Source organism: Penicillium taxi, assembly GCF_028828555.1.
Source record: "Penicillium taxi strain IBT 34144 chromosome Unknown utg000005l_segment0_segment0, whole genome shotgun sequence".
In the NCBI taxonomy this organism is placed as follows: Eukaryota; Fungi; Ascomycota; class Eurotiomycetes; order Eurotiales; family Aspergillaceae; genus Penicillium; species Penicillium taxi.
The window spans coordinates 1,819,165-1,835,501 of NW_026643207.1; the positions used below are offsets into that span (position 1 = coordinate 1,819,165).

Here is a 16,337-nt window from a genome sequence, read left to right on the forward strand (position 1 = left end):
TGTATCAAAATTATTGTGGTTTTTTTTTTATTCAAAAAAAAAAAAAACATGCTTTCAATCATTCCTCATTCTCAGCTTCTGAGAAAGTATCACTCATAGACTTAAATCAATGCTAGACCAATGCGGCCTATCACTTGCATCTCTACAAGATCCAGACTACGTTTAGTCCTTCTCCGCAATGGCCTGCAACCGTTCATCAATCTCCTCCTCTGTCAAAGCCCGGAATGATGTAGTAGTGCCTTCACCGTCCAGTCGAGGGCCACCAACAATTCCAATCTCCAGCTCATGTTTCTTAAAGTCAACGCTCAGCACATTGCTCATGGCGGTAATACCCAGCTCCACAACTTCCTCCCAGCTGCCCGGTGCGGCATCCTTGTTCTTCAGTTTCTTCTCAAGGTAATTCAACGCCTCCTGTTGCTTGGGGCCAGAGGCTGTGGCCTTGTATCCAACGTAGTAACCAGCCGGGTCACACTTGTAGAGCTGAGGGCCATTCTCATCGTCAACGGAGACAAGGGTCATAGCCACTCCAAGTGGCCGCATGTAGGCCTAGATGAACAAGTCAGCATTCATCATGGTTTATTGGACAAAGTGAATTTGTTAAGGAGAAACATACTCGTTGTGTGTAGACTTGGTTGATATTCGCCAATCGTTTCGACAGAACATCACATGGCATCTCGTAGCCAAACTTGTACCGGAATTCAGCTGCCTCTCCGCGGGCTCGGTCGACGTAGGCACGGGCATCTGCTATAGAACCTGTCATGACGCAGCCAACAGATGGCGAGAGTTGGAAGACATGTGAAACGGAGGAGGGGTCGATGAGTTTGTCCTGGGTGACAGCGGGTCAGTTTGATGCATTCGCGTGATTTGGATGTTCACACTTACAGCGACTTTTTTCTGGGAGAGTACCACGGCACAGTCTTTCCCCCTCACACCAATGGAGGTGATGTTTGCGGAAGTGATAGCCTTAAAAGCATATTCTGATACGCAAATTGGCTGTCAGTGATCGTGATGGCTAGCTGGAGTCATGATGACCGCGGAGGCGGCCACCTGGGGTGAACTTGAAGTACGTACCGACTTGGTACAATCTACCCTGGTCAGAGAAGATGGTGATATGTCTATCGTAGCCTGCGCTTCCTAATGTGGAGAAGATGGAAGTTAGTCGAAGCTGGGATCACGGGGCCACGAGTAACGAGCAACGAGCAACGAGGATTCTTACCAGACATGATGGCGAAGTTTGAATTCCGTTAATGACAGATGAACAGGAGAAAATGGTTGCAGGAAGGTAAATGCTGATTACAGGATGAAAAGAGGAGAATCGGCTGTGACGCGTTGCTGGGGATGCCTAAGCTGTCTGGAGCTAGGTTGAGGTGAGGGACTCACCGCCTTGAATTGCCCTGAGTATCTACACTCAAAACCTTAGAATACCAAGTGATACTGCTCACTATCGAATGTGTATAAATCCAGAACCCTGTCCTCAATACTAGTGCCTAAATCTAATCCAGAGGAATAATTCGCTGTTACCCCGTGAGATACATTCAAGGAGATATTTGTTTTTCGCCTTTTAACTGTTTTTCTTCACATACGACCAGGTGTGGAGAACAGTAGAACGCAGGCAATACTTGGGTGAGTCTTTAGCACCCAGCTCGCCCTAAAGCAGCGACAGAACCATTCTTAGGGTGAGGGTAGGTGATTTGGATGAGCATGGTTGAACTCGGGGATGAGGACGAGTGAGCAACATTTAAGCTATTATATGCTGACCCATCCCGTGTCTGATTATCATAATATATCTTTATTTCCTGCCATATCTGAGTTATACCATAGCTGTATTTAGAACGGTCTCGTGCCTGTACTGACAGGTCGATTGGAGCTAATCCCGACATAAAAATAGCATCGATTCAGATGATGTTTATAACTTTGATGAGACAGGATTCGCGATGGGGTTTACTTCAACCACAAGCCTTGAAAGGCTGCTCAATTTTCCATCTTGTATTCCTTAGTGGCGCAAATACTAGAGAGCCGCAGCATAGTCAATCACTGCTTTAAGACTAGGAGACCGAGCCACTTACAGTGAGCAGTCTCCTAGAGAAGAAACTTACCTCAAACCCGCCATTCCTTATATATATATATATATAACTCTTAGCATGCTCCATAAGCTCAATCCTTAAGAAGAGCTCTACCGGTGAAAGTATCTATAATTCTAGCGCTTATCAGCTTACCGGCTTTCGTCATGTCATAGGTATGCTATGGAGTGTTAGCGATAGCCTGCCCGTTGATATGGCTCGAATGATATGAATAACTGCATGACAATGGAATCAATGATTAACATATCAGCAATGGACTTCACCATGCCATGAGGGCACTCCGAGAATACTGGAAGATTAGCGAGACAGTTCATGCTATTTTGAAGAGCTTGACTGATAACAGAGACGGTTTATTAGATGATGAGCCAGAGAAGAAACCGCTACACTTGATCCCTTATGTTCATTACGGTGGCTGATTTGTGGGAATTTTCCAAGGTTAGAATCTTTTAGTATGAGGAATTCCCTCATTTCCAGGAGCTTCTAATGCTCCGTCAAATCCAACATTTGAAGGCAGATGATTAAGTAACAGAGTAGAATCGGTGCTCTGATCTGAGTTCAAAATTGAGCATTTTCAGCGTTGGAATTCAAATAAAGCGGAGCATATGTACACGTAACACCAGTGCTTGTAGGTGAAATGACCTAAGTATCATCTATTTTCTATCAAGTCTATATAAGTGGAGCGAAGAAAAGTGATAAACAGTAAACAAAATGAATACCCATAGACTATCAGACAGCATAGCTTGGCATGAATCTGTAGAGCTCAGAAGATGTTCGCTTCCAGACCTTTTAAAACAGGCTATCTATAAAGCCTTACATGTATTGAAATTATGCAAATCCTGGCTGCTGTATGTTTTTTTCTTTTGTTTTTCGCTGGTAAGCAATTTGTATCTACACATCATCAGCCAATGGCATGCCTGTACATGTCTATTAGTTACTACTTTTCTCCTCCAACGTCTCGACATATATTTGTCATACAGAATCTCAACATGGACCCCGTAATGAATACTCTCGGAGAGGATGATCAAATGAAGGATCGAATCCTTTTGAGAGACAATTTCAAAGGAGCAGTATCAGAACCACTGAAAGTACTTGAGTCTAAGCCAGAAACTACCTACACTAGCGATGACCTGGCTAGCCTTGGTATTAGTCTTGAATTTGTCGACCTAATTGACTCAAGTTTCACTGAGTCAAATTTCTGTTTTTCAGCCTTTCCCACTGGACGAGTTCAAAAAGTTCACCCTCGAGCCTAATGACGATGATAGCACCTACCACAACTTTCTCGAAATATATGACCGTCCATCTAAATCTCAAGCTCGTCGGGACTATCTAAGAGCAGAGGATGTCATCGTGTTTCTTCAATTCTGTTATCGTTCTCTCTTTTAAAAGAAAGGGAGAGGAGAGTATGATATCTTTGAGGAGCACGATTCATGGCAGGATTACAGTAAGTTCAAAAGACCTGGTTATCACACTATCGTGTATTCTAACTTATGATGGAATAAATATGATAACACATTCCATTTTAGTCCACCAGAGTTCCTCTTTAGATCGCCCCGTGGCCTTCCACGCTGCAGAATTCATTCAAACTGAGAGTGGATATCAGAGACGATACACCAAGTAGATAACACTCGATGTTTAAATGAAGTCACCAACCTTGGAAAGTTCATTCGATATTTACAAGCATCTAGCGAGGAACCTGAGAAGTAGATTGTTTCCAGAGCTGGCCAACTTCCAAGGTTTATACCTGGACACCCTGTTAAATGAAAAGAATAGGGTTGGTACTTTGGATCTAATAAGAGATCCATCTCTCCACTCATAGATGACATAGTACTAATTAAATTAGTAGAAGTGAAAGCGGAAGTGGAAGTATCTAGGTAGGTAGAATAAGGAAGTTCACTGTGCTGGACTTTTTAAATAGTCCTTTGAAGAATTTCAACTCCTCAGATTCAAAGCGTTCACCCCAGCTCTTCATTCCGTCTGAATCAAAAATTGAGAACTATTTTTACATTTTTAATATCATGAAAAGTATTTACCACCAAATTCTCCTAATATTTCTATTCTAACATCTATAGATGCCACCACAGAATAGTAGAGAGGTTGGTAGTTGTGTAGATGCAAAAAGTGCACTAAATAGAACTCAGGTATAAAACAAACCTTTCAGTGCAGGCCTAATCCAAAGTAGGGTTCCACTTTCTCTTGCAGGGTTAAAATGGTAACGTATTTCCAGTTCAGAAAAGAAGAGGTGCTGATTAGCACAGGTTTGGCAGCCCGAGAGGATAGCATCTCCCGAGGTCTTCATATGTTGGTCCAAGATTCAAGTGAGTTAGAAAGGGCTGCTGAAGAGAATGGAGAGCTACGTTTTTGTAATTTGTCATTTATTTTTTCCATATTCAAGCCACTACGTAATTTAGGGCATCATAATACATGCACCCATTTCATAACATTGGTATATGTAGTGATATATGCAAATTTTGAAGAAAAAACGCCCCTTGTAAATACAAAATAGCTATTGGAGTGGACACCTAGTCACTGTCCTCGCTGCTCGAAATATCAATCTGAGCAGTCCTCATTTTCCGCTTCTGCTTCTTCTTGTTCTTGCCTGGAGCAACCTCCTTTTTCTGCTTTGGCACTTTCTTCTTGGGCAAGCGGGCCTTCTTGGTGCTCACTGGTGTGGGTGTAGGTGCAGGCGCGGCGACTGATTTCTTTGCCGGGGTGGGAGCATCGTCGTCGCTCTCACTATCACTAACACTGCCGCTGCTTGAAGTATCATCGTCGGGGCTGCCACTGCTGCTGGTGCTGTCGCTGTCGCTGTCGCTGTCCTCATCACTATCATCACTGGAGCTGCCACTGGAGCTAGTGTTGTCACTTTCGCTCTCACTGCTTGAGTCATCAACAACGACAGTTCTGTTTTTCCTCTTCTTGTTCTGCGGTTCAGACTTCTCCTCCAGCATCTCCTTCGGCTTCACCTTCACTTTCTCTTGCTCCAGCTTCTCAAGCGAGAACGTCTCAGTGGTCAGAGCAAAGAATACAAGCTCAGCCCGCAGCCTCTTCTGGAGACGCTTCTTTGCCGCTGCATCCAGCGACTCTCCAGACCCAGCACCACTCAAGTCCTCTGACTCGGCAACCAGAGAAGCCCTGAAGCTATCAACAGCCTGTTGATAGTCGCTATTCGCATTGTCGCCACCCTTCTTCTCCTCAATCTTGATATCATCCCTGATAACCTCCCCAGCAGCTCCACTCAACCTCGATTTCGCACCATCTCCCTTCAATCCCTGAAGATATGCCAGGATCATGATGTTGTACTGCGCGGGCAGATGCTCAAGCGAGTAAAGGTGCTTGAAGATGTTTGTTTCGCGATTCTTCTGGAACTTCCACGTCGCACGGTCACGATAATAGTGGCTCAGGTATGAAAGGATAGGCGTCTCGTGAATCCTCTCAGTAGTCGAGGCCGAAGCACCAAAGCCGGAATCATTCTTGTTCTTCCTCTCCTTTTTCTTTTCGCGCTTGCGTGTTCGCATTTCGTCGAGCGCCTTTTCGGCTTTTTGGGCTTCTGTTTCTTCGCCTGTCACAGTCTCACTGCTGTCGTCTTCGAATTCGGCGTCGGCGTCGGCGTCGGCGTCGACATCACTGTCGCTGTCGCTATCACTGCCATCTTTGGTCTTTGTGCCCGGTCCGAAAGAAACCCGACGCTTCTTTTTCTTGCTCAATTCGTCGTCATCCTCTACCTGGTCGCTGGTTGACTTCTTTCGCTTATTTTTTTTATCAACAGATTCCTTCTTCGAACTCTTCTCGATAGTGGTAGAGGTTTCATCGTCTCTGGTCTTCCGTTTCGTCTGCTTTTCTGCTGCAACAGACGTAGAGACGCCTTTGGCCATGTTGTGTGGTTTATAAAAGCAGCGAGTTTTAAACAAAGTAGCCCGCACAGATTATATGGGACTAATTGAAAGGATTACTTCTTCAGCAATTCCTTAATCTTGTGTGTTGTGCTGCTACGACGGTTCAGTCAAAGGGCGGAATCTGACTTTTTTTTTTCTGCCGTATCCACGTGAAGGCGGAGCTGCGATAAGATCATGATGTCTCCAAACATTGGCTATTCTACTTCGTGAGATAGTCCTCGATTTGATAATGTAGTCTTTCGACTATGTTAGTTGAAGTTCTAGTACCTCATATCATATATGTGTAACCCATTCTCTTGCGTATGTCCTGGTTATCACTCCTGCCGTATTCTATCGTGGCTTAGGTACCTGGCGACTGTAGCTTCATGAAGCTACCTCTTGTTAATCGCCTGACCTCCTGGCCTGCGAGTCAGAACTAAATATTATCGTCTACTGTTTATCCAAAACCTGCCTACGACTCATAATATCTATCCGCCCGCGCAGCCTGCACTGTGACACCATCTCACGACACCATCTCATAAATTCCAAGGCTTCCAAGTTGATCATTTGATCCATTCGGTAGTGTCACCATATAAAAAGCCAATTTCATGTACAGTAGAGTTATGGAAACGGAGTTAGACGAAGTGAAGGGAGTCAGTCCGTTGTCCGTTGTCCGTTCACCCTCCGTTCCTCCGTTGAATACTCCATTGAATAACAGGACCATCCTTTAAATACTTGGGTTCTTTTTTCCACTTCTAATATTCCACAGATCTCAGATTCCAGATCATATATTTTTCATCTTCTTTCCACAGACCAGCCTTTTTCCTCTTTCCTTTTTTCTTCTTCAGTTCGGTTATTTTGAATTGAACACCGTACCACCTACAGCTGAAAATCCAACTGTTCTTGATGGCCCCTCTTAAAATCCTTATCTGTGGTGGCGGTTGTGCAGGACCGGCTCTGGCATTTTGGCTTGCCCGAAGCGGTCATCAAGTCACCATCGTCGAACGCTTTCCAGCACTCAGGGCCACTGGTGCACAAATTGATCTACGTGGTCAAGGGATTGAAGTGGCCAGGCGAATGGGGCTCCTTGATAAAATCCGCAATTCTCTCGTCGATGAAGATGGCGTGGCTTTGGTCGACTCGCAAGGTGCTATCAAAGCAACTATAATGGCCAACAGGACTGGTAAAGGTGCTCAGTCTTTCACGTCAGAGTTTGAGATAATGCGTGGAGACCTTGTGCGCATCCTCTACGATGCAACTAAAGACAACGTGCGGTATATCTTTGGTAAGACCGTTGAGCACTTTGAGCAAGACGAGAATCAAGTAATCACTCATTTCTCTGATGGCTCGGTGGACACCTTTGATCTCCTAGTGGGAGCAGACGGCCAGGGATCGCGCATTCGGAAAGCAATCCTTCCCCCAGATTCTCCAGAACCATACCGGCGGCTGGGTATTCACATCGCTTACTGGTTTATTCCGCGCATTGAGACCGATACCAATATCCGTAGGACGTACATCAGCCCCAAAGGTCGAATGATCATGCGCAGAAGCCACAACCCAACGGAGTCACAGGTCTACTTTTTCCTCCGGGATAATTCCCCGGAATTATGCAGTATCCATAGAGCACCAACGGAGCTGCAGAAGGAGTTCTGGGCTTCACGGTTCCGGGATGCAGGGTGGGAAACCGATCGGTTCCTAGAAGGCATGAAGACTACGGAGAATTGGTATTGCCAAGAGGTGGTTCAAGTGCAGACAAGCGTATGGCATAAGGGCCGTGTAGTGCTTCTTGAAGATGCAGCACACTGCGCCTCACCATTTAGCGGCATGGGTGCTACGGGCAGCCTTGTCGGAGCCTATATCTTGGCTGGCGAGATCAGTCGCAACCCGGACAATCTATCTCACGCATTTGCCAAGTATGATGAGACCTTGCGACCATTTGTGGATGAGATTCAGAATTTCAATTTATCCCTGATACGTTTAGCTATCCCGGACACGCAATGGGGCGTCGCAATTATCCATTTTATCGGCTGGCTGATCTGCTTTCTTCGGATCCCCGATCTTGTGGCAAAATGCTCGAATAAGAATAAAGGCGGATGGATAGTACCGGAATATTCAGAGAATAGATCACACTGGGATCAATAAGTTGTCTCTACATGTTTTTATGGATAGGCATCGATTCGTCCAGAGTACTTTTAGCAAATAAACAATGAACAGGCTTAAGCAATTTGAAATTTGCATACATCTGAAAATTACGTACAATACAAATTTATCAATGAAAACAGGATGAGATAGAAATAGCGAGAGTGTCAAATTCAATTATGGACCCGATCTACCTGCCCTGAGAAAACTAGTTAGTCGTCTGAAATCGAACTGGTGGCGGTTACCTACGTAGTAAATAATCTCTGCCTAGATAGATTGAAGGCCATAGTTAATACAAATAAGCCTACTTGCCACTTATAAGATCTAAGGATGCATATATACTTATCGCATCTATTTATGGACTTTATACCGCTAACATATCAGCGCGCGAATAGACCTAAGTATCAATAAATACAATTCCAGTTTTTATCATATGATTAAAGTAGCTTCATTCGTGAGATCTGGACATATAATTGAAGAAATCAGTATAAAACGATGAATCCTCCAAGTTTAGGCATTTGATATAGTCCTCTTTAGATTATATACCATACCTATTTTCTTATGTTATTTTCGAAATTTGATATATGAATCACCAAGCGAAGGGGAATTACTACAAAGGCCATTTTCACAGGACCTTATATTCTATATGTATAACGACTAAATAAATACGAGCTTGAGTAATTTGTGATTTCGAGTTGTGTCATAATGAATTATACACAACTGAATCGTGCATTCGTCTCGCATTAGGTTATCATATGACATACAGAGTCGCTACCACCTTGGTACAGTAAACTAGACAAGAATCTCTAAGTAGAGATCTTTACTATTGAGCTTCACTGCTATTATGTTCGTTTGTATCTCTTCGCTGACGCATCTTCTCCGTTAGACTTTCTATACCAGTGGCAGTCGTGGTAGATGTACCTCTAGCCGTAGCCCTATGCTTCGCCCGCTCCTTCTCCTTCTCTTTATCGCGTGAGCTGGGACGAGTCGTTCGTCGTCGGCGTACAGGTGTGTATACATCGTTAAAGTTCATCACGGTGCCGAGGAAGCGCATGTCAGCATCTGACTGACTTGCCAGGTCGCCCAGGAAGAAACACAAGCGTGAACGGAATTCGGAAGAGAGGTCCCGTAGCCTGACACGCAAGGTAGCGAGCATTTGGTCATCAGCTGCGAGGTCCCGCGCTGATAGGGATGGGACGTCGCTGTCTGGGCCAGAACTTTCAGGTCTAATATCTGGTGTTGAGGCCGTAGATCGACTGTTAGCTCGGCGTGAGAGGATATCGCGCTCTGTACCCCAGCGGCCCTGAGCTGTGCGGGAATCGATTCCGGCGCTGAGTTCCTGACGGCGGGTAAATTCTGCGACAGAAAAGGAGTATAGACCATCGACGGCGTCCTTGTAAGCGAGCATAATTTTCAAGATGTGGTGAAGTTGGCTGAGAAAGCTTTCTTCCGGTGGTTTGGAGGCACCGTAACGCGAGGAAGAGACGGAGCCAAGAAGGCCCTTGTGGGTGATGGACTCGAGGTAGATTTTGTGTGCTTCGATGAGGTCGTCAAGAGTGCAGCCGGGTTTTGAAATAGCCTGCTGAAGTTGATCCCAACTAGACTCGATCACTTCGAAAAGAATGTAGAATTGTAGTTGGCAGACAAAATGTATCATTTCAGCAATAACACATCGTGCGAGCTTCCAGTCTGCTCCGAGTTTGTCCTCCACATTCCCTATCACACCTCGTGCACCAGTCATACATCGACGCCAGGTGCTGCCCAAGAAGAATTCAACGCGTTTCACACGCCATAGGAAGTTGAAGACTTTCAGGTATTGGGTCGATGCATACTGAGTAATAACCACGTCGACGGGGGCATCCACCTTGTATTCCAGTGTGAAACAGTCCCAGCCAATCTCACCGTGACTCAGTTCGAGCATACGTGCATCCAGCCGGCGGAGCACATCTGGGGAGTCGTACTGTGCATTTGAGGCACGGATGGCATGCTCCAGTTGTGCAGTGAGAGTGTGTCGGTACTGTGAGCCTGCAGGGCGGTCCAGGGCTGAAGCGAGGGACTCCATGAGTAGAGCAATGAAATCTCCCTGGCCTAGCAGAAGATACTTCTTCAATGCGCGCAAGTGATCAAATAGCTTAAACTTCTCATCCATGAGATGAATCAATCGTGCCATGGTGGTTTTGTAGGCCTCATCAATGGAAGTTTCCAAGGTCGCGGTATCACCATACCGTAGATCTTTTGATGCTTCCTTGGAGTAAGCCTCCACCCATGCAGAGTCTTTACAGCCGTATCGAATAAAGTTGAGAGACTTTCCAATCAGAAATATCTTCTTTGCAAAATCATGGGTGATGATTGAAGGCACCAGTTCATCATCTAACTTATACTTTCTCTCCCAGACACTCGTTGCAATGCGCCTTGGATCAGCGTTGGGTTCAACCTCTGCCACTGGCTCGGTCACGAAGAATTCTTTGTACGGATCGGAAAGCTCGCCATCATAGATCCATAACCGAAGCATATCGTAGAATGGACGAGTCACATGGACAAGAAGCTTCTCAGCAAAGGCGCCTACAAAGGGATCTCCATGTGACGAGGAGAACCCATGTATTAAGGATATTAACTGGCCTCCTTTTTTATCTGCATCTGACGTTAGTAGGTAAGAAGGAGAAGGCAAATTCCAAAGCACTCACTTTGAGCTTCTTCAACGATCAAACACATCAATCGGAGTGCCATAGTGGCATCTCTTGTCCAGACCATACATCTTTTTAACGTAACACTACCCTTGCGGACAGCCTTGTGTTCTTTCCCGTCTCCAATTGCAGTCAATGCCTGTCTAATTTCTGCTTCCAGAGTAGCAACCAAGCTGAGATACGATCGCAACTCGTCACCAATGGCTGCCCGTAAGCTCTGATTCATAAGTCCACCATCTGAGCTCTCCACAAACTCAGCCAGTTCCTTATAGAGAAGACATGGCTCAGCTAGGGAATTGAGAAGAGAGACTATTGGAGACGGTAAGTTGGAAGGTAGTTTCAAGACCGTAGAAGATTGAAACTGCAAATTTGTTGAAGATAACCCCTGCAGGTTAAACGGCAAGTCACGCAATAGTCCATATTCAATAAATTCTGCTGAGCGGTTCGATGACATCGGCGTTGCAGTTGATGGCCGTGATCGTGAAGCAGGAGCATCTGCACGCTCATCACCCGAACGATCAGTCATGACGGCATCAACGTTACTGGCAGCACGACTCCGTCCTCCTTGCCGATAAACACGCTCGGCCTGGTCCATACTATCAGGATCCCAATCCTGGCGCAGCGTGCTCTGCCTCTCCGGCTTCGCTACCTGCGCGGGCCGCTGCGACACAGAAGATCCCACAGCAGGACCCTCGTCATCTTCCGAATCCATACGCGAAATCGTGTTTCGTCGTGAAATCGGAGCCCCACGCCCAGCGAGATTCTGCTGGCCATCATCCATGAGAGGACTGCGACTCCTCTCTCCGTCGTCGTTCATAGTTTCGTTGTCTTCTGATAGCTTATACAACAGGTACAGAATGCCCCATTTCTGAGAGAGCACTGGCTGCGTCAAAAGCTTAGTGTACATATTGGAGAACCGAACAGCAAGCTCTGGGCTAGCATTCTCACGTCGAAGTTTGCGCTTGATTAGATCCGCCGCATTATTGACATTGTCCGTCCCCGCTATGCTGCCACGGCGGCTACCCACGCCAGATGGTGAAGCTGGGGTTGCAGCAGCGGAATTGGAGTGTGCGTCCAGGATGCGCCAGACGCGGTCGATTTGAGCATGGTGGCGGTGCTCCTCGAGTGTGGCAAGCGCTTCTTCCGGGTCCGAGTAGTCTTCGTCTTGTAGGGCGGAGATTGGGAGCGGCGGGGTCAGGGAATCGATTAATTGTGAGAGGGCATCGTCGATGCGGCGGTTGCGTACAGGCTGCCGGGTCGAGGTCGACATGACGCTGCCCTTTCCCCCGCCGAATGGGCTATTTTTTGATGTTTAGGACTGGGGCGTCGTCGTTGGTTCGCGTTCAGGTGTTTGACACGTTTGGGCGAGACCGCAAGTCATAGGGTTTCTGAAAGGTTCATATCATTCAGGAACAATATAACGAGTGTCTATACTCCTATCGCAATTAATCAGACAATTGCAGTCAAAGTCCAAATGGAGTTCTGGTTTGGTGTTTGAGATGTTTGGGTTGCTTGGCAGTAGCGCGTTCCTTATCAACTATCGTCCGTGCCCTCAACTGATATTAGGGCTAGAACTCGTCGTACATTGAATGATATACAGTTCTACGAAATCAATTTTCTTCAAGTATTCCATTTAAGGAAACTAGTGAAATGGAAGTTAAAAAGCCACCCCGACGCCAGCCATCCAGCATTCATCAAAAAAGCAATCCGAATCGAAAGAAATCCACAAACCCCCTCCAATTATTGAACAAGCGAAAGAAAAAACCAGACAAAATATCTCTCGTAACCATCAAGAGAGATTTCAACAGAAAAGAAATTGGATGAGGAGGGGAATGGGGGATCGCAAAAAGTACATTGGAGGGAAAGGAGGAAACGTGAGCCATAAAAATAAATAAAGGAACAACCTTCAAGACGCCAAAATTGACTCGTCTTTTGTTAAGACAAAACAAAATTCATCCGTTCCAGAACCACTGGAATCAGCCCTATCCAAGTTTTGAATCATGTGGATCATTAACACCTGCCCATGCCAAAAGGTTCGGAGTCATTGCCGAATGGGAAAGAAAAGATATATCGGGAAAAGCAGCCCAAAGAGAGCAAACCGCAGCAGTGTCTAGGCAAAGACTTAAGAATCTCCTATTGCATCATGCAGCTAAGCAAAGGAACTTTCAACCTGGCTTGAGAAGCGAAGTTATCGCTGATCCTCATGCCCGGCGCATCTGGGCGGGGATTTGAGAACCCGGCATACCCATTTGGCTCATACCGTAACCATGGGGGTCGAAGCCGGTCGACATTCCGTTCATCATAAGCGGGCCAAGACCTTGAGCCTGGGAGACGGGGCAGTCCTTGTGGGCCAGCAACAATGTCTTAAGATTCACAATCTCCTCTCGGAGCTGGGCTACTGTAGCGGTCAAGGCATCATTTTCAGTGGAAAAGAGCTCCACCTTAGCCTGGAGATTAGCAAGCCATTGCTTCTTTCGCTGACGACATTTCAATGCCGCAACACTGCATCTCAAGTCAGTCATTTGTAAGTCGTGATATAAGGAGAGATCAAGTGACGTACCGGTTCCGCTCCAAAAAGTTGCGTCGCTTTTCTTCGTCAGTCATTTTCTTAGGATCGCCGCCATGCATGTTGTGCATATCTTCGTCGTCAGATTCCATTTCTGAAGGCGAGTCGCTCATCTTCATCTTCTTATTAGAGGCTTTACCGATGTCATCTGCCTTGCGTCGGTTATTGGCCTTGGGGGCGTTCTTCTTGCCCTTTCCCTTGGTAGGCTTAGCATATTCTTGTTCGGAGATTTCACCTTCCATTTCATGAACATTGCCATTAGTGTTTCGCGATACACGCCGAGCGGCGGCGGCGGCGGCACGGGTCTCGTTCTGAATGGCCGTTGCCTGGTGCATCTGAATGTTGTTGGGCTGACCACCCTTGGCCAACATGAATAAGCCATTGGCGGCATCCGCAGCGTCATGCTGAGTTAAGTCAGCCGCGGCCTGAGATGCCTTTGGATCCATGGTTGTATTCGGAACAATCAATTCTGTGTCATTGGGATTGGAGGTAGGGCCACCGACGCTATTCTTCTTCGCATTGAGAGCAGTGCGGTGAAATTCGATGGTTGATGGGGTTGCACCGCCATTCTGAAGCTGCTGTAGCAAAGCCTGTGAGTTAGGGCTCGGGGCAGGGAACATGGAACCACCACCGCCGGGGGTCAGTCCAGTGCGAAGGGAGGACTCATTCGGCGTGGGGAAGCCTCGACCGATGCTGTCGAAGTAGTCATTGGACCCGGTGGGACCGGGAAGCATGGCTGGGCTCAAGGGCCCTGATCGCAGGGAGTTGGACCAGTTATATGCAGCACCGGAACTGGGGCCAGGCAGAGCTGGCGATGTGAGAGCAGCAACGGATGGTAGTAGTGACTTTCCTGGAGTGTCACCTGGGTTTCCTCCGAAGGACTGCTCAAACGGATTGGGCTCCAACGAGAAAGGGTTGTGGACGGAATTAAAGTAGTCCGGGGTATCACTAGCAGTTGCGCCAGGACGTGGTGGCGCCAACGAGGTTTGGTCCGATTTTCGGTCTTTGATGTCTGAAGCCGAGTCTATTGAGGCTCAAATTAGTATGCGACCGGCAGTATTGCTTAGAAGCGCGCAAAAAGGTACCAAAAGGCTTCCGAAAGCGAGGGCCGCTCATGATGGAATTGTGTGTGGGATATCGATGACGCCAGTTGTGAGATCATCAAAACGGCAGAGGGGGTTGAAAGTATTGGGAGAAACGCGAGTGGCGTATTACCAATCCCGAGTATTTAGTCAAACAGAGACAAACACAAGAACAACAAAGGGTAATACTATTGTGCGATAGATGGGTAGGGATGTTGGAACTAAGGAAAACGCGCTCTATATGATGGCATTCCACAAACCTTCTTTCTTGATCTTCGAATCCATGGAGGTCAAAGTCGCAATGTTTGACAAGCTAGAAGCGACTGCAATAGACATAATAGTATGCACTTATTTTTTGTATGGTGCTAGTACTGTGTATAAGCCCGTGGCTTGCAGAGAGGAAGGAGAGATGGGAAGAAAAAAAAGTGACGTAGAGGGGATGACGACAATTTTAGGGGAAGAAAACATTAAGTACAAAAGTTACGGCTGATGTAATGTTACAGTACGACTGCCACGCGAGATCAACTTTTCTCCTACTACGGATTACTGGACAATACAGATTCTTAACCAAGGATGGGTATTGTAATTACTAATATGAATGTAACTCCTGAACACGGGCTACTTTCTTTAAACAGGCTGCTAAAAAAGACCTTCTAAAAGTACCGAATTTTATACTTTCTTTTCTTGCTCTATTCTTTGACTATACAGTAATCAAATCTTCTAACCACAGATAATCAAATACATACCAGTAACAACTTCCCAATGGAAAGCGAAAGAAAAAAAAAAAAAAAAAAAAAGAAAAAAAATCAGAAAGGCCGACCACCATCTCGAGGTTGAACATGGAGAAGAAGTGGATCATTGATATCAATCAACCAATCGTACGTTATGTAGAAAGCAGAGACTTATTTCCCCAGAGAGGTTTTACCCCTCAAAACCCCAGATTGAAAAGAGATAAGAAAGCACTCTCTATTAAATCTAAATGCTAATATTCCGATCTAATTCCAAAATAGAAGAGATCAATTCATATGGTATGAATGATTTCATGATGACGACAACAGGAATTCTCGGGTGCTTTGGGATCCGAGTGGGTCGAGGGGTAAGAAAATAAGCCAATTATATATCAAAGACATGGGACGACGCTCTAGGAATTGTCGGTGCGTGAAGGAATCCGGTAAATGACGCAGCACGTGATCCAGTATTCAATATACGGGATGACGTGTGGTCTGTGAACTGGCTTCCATCATCTACACAGAACATTCTTAATCTTAGTACACTTTGATGTGATGAGTCTATAATGGTTCCATCAATATCAATTTTAGTTTTCTATACTTACCTGCTCAATAGTGATTTTGGAGCCCTAGGAGTTGAATCTCAGTATTACAAAGTATCTACTCCCTATACTGATCTGTGATGAAGGATATCCCTGGATGTCATTGGCGTGCGTCCATTTAGCCTTTGCTTAGCGTCAAGCCCAGGAGGTTTACAGAGTATAAGAGCGGAGCTTGGACCTGGCAACGTTACTCCATAGTACCTAGACCACGAGGCATATTTAGCTGCTTAAATGATAGCTAGTGTATTACCCTACATGTGTTCTTGGAATTGTTTATCATTTTACCGCGATGATATGAATTTTACCTAGGTATTCATGGATAGCAGTTCTCATACTGCAGATACCCAGCTGATATGTTCTACTGCCTATCTAAGTAGGTGAATTATCTCTAGTTGGACTTTGATAAGTACTGTTAGTACTATAGTACCTTAAACCGACAGGACAGGTCTCAAGAATCTCAACGTCGTTGGGTGGGTTGTTTCAAAAGTAATTCTTGAATCCTTACATAGTAAAGCTCAGCGGATGATCACATCAACCAGCACCAAGTGGCCCAGTGGAACTGGACTATCTTATCTTCCTTGGT

At 45.9% G+C, this 16,337-nt stretch overlaps 6 protein-coding genes across 6 annotated transcripts; 2 read left to right on the forward strand and 4 right to left on the reverse strand.

Annotated features, from left to right (window-relative positions):
- Positions 1–162: 162 nt before the first annotated feature.
- Positions 163–1,223, reverse strand: prs2 (proteasome core particle subunit alpha 1; the record flags this gene model as incomplete). Its single annotated transcript, XM_057210662.1, has 5 exons — positions 163–546; positions 614–826; positions 883–977; positions 1,072–1,134; positions 1,217–1,223. The coding sequence occupies 5 exons, from the start codon at positions 1,221–1,223 to the stop codon at positions 163–165; spliced, it is 762 nt and encodes a 253-aa protein (XP_057060205.1).
- A 1,844-nt stretch (positions 1,224–3,067) lies between these two features.
- On the forward strand, positions 3,068–3,699 carry N7495_008012 (uncharacterized protein; the record flags this gene model as incomplete). Its single annotated transcript, XM_057210663.1, has 4 exons — positions 3,068–3,221; positions 3,259–3,428; positions 3,468–3,522; positions 3,605–3,699. The coding sequence occupies 4 exons, from the start codon at positions 3,068–3,070 to the stop codon at positions 3,697–3,699; spliced, it is 474 nt and encodes a 157-aa protein (XP_057060206.1).
- Positions 3,700–4,600: 901 nt separating this feature from the next.
- On the reverse strand, positions 4,601–5,953 carry N7495_008013 (WKF domain-containing protein; the record flags this gene model as incomplete). Its single annotated transcript, XM_057210664.1, has 1 exon — positions 4,601–5,953. One exon carries the CDS (start codon positions 5,951–5,953, stop codon positions 4,601–4,603), a length of 1,353 nt encoding a protein of 450 aa, XP_057060207.1.
- Positions 5,954–6,859: 906 nt separating this feature from the next.
- On the forward strand, positions 6,860–8,095 carry N7495_008014 (FAD/NAD(P)-binding domain-containing protein; the record flags this gene model as incomplete). The annotated part of the gene is made up of 1 exon (XM_057210665.1): positions 6,860–8,095. The coding sequence occupies one exon, from the start codon at positions 6,860–6,862 to the stop codon at positions 8,093–8,095; it is 1,236 nt and encodes a 411-aa protein (XP_057060208.1).
- An 820-nt stretch (positions 8,096–8,915) lies between these two features.
- N7495_008015 (tubulin gamma complex associated family protein) lies at positions 8,916–12,046 on the reverse strand (the record flags this gene model as incomplete). Its single annotated transcript, XM_057210666.1, has 2 exons — positions 8,916–10,723; positions 10,777–12,046. The coding sequence occupies 2 exons, from the start codon at positions 12,044–12,046 to the stop codon at positions 8,916–8,918; spliced, it is 3,078 nt and encodes a 1,025-aa protein (XP_057060209.1).
- Positions 12,047–12,977: 931 nt separating this feature from the next.
- atfA (bZIP transcription factor atfA) lies at positions 12,978–14,458 on the reverse strand (the record flags this gene model as incomplete). The annotated part of the gene is made up of 3 exons (XM_057210667.1): positions 12,978–13,278; positions 13,337–14,366; positions 14,428–14,458. The coding sequence occupies 3 exons, from the start codon at positions 14,456–14,458 to the stop codon at positions 12,978–12,980; spliced, it is 1,362 nt and encodes a 453-aa protein (XP_057060210.1).
- Positions 14,459–16,337: the final 1,879 nt, after the last annotated feature.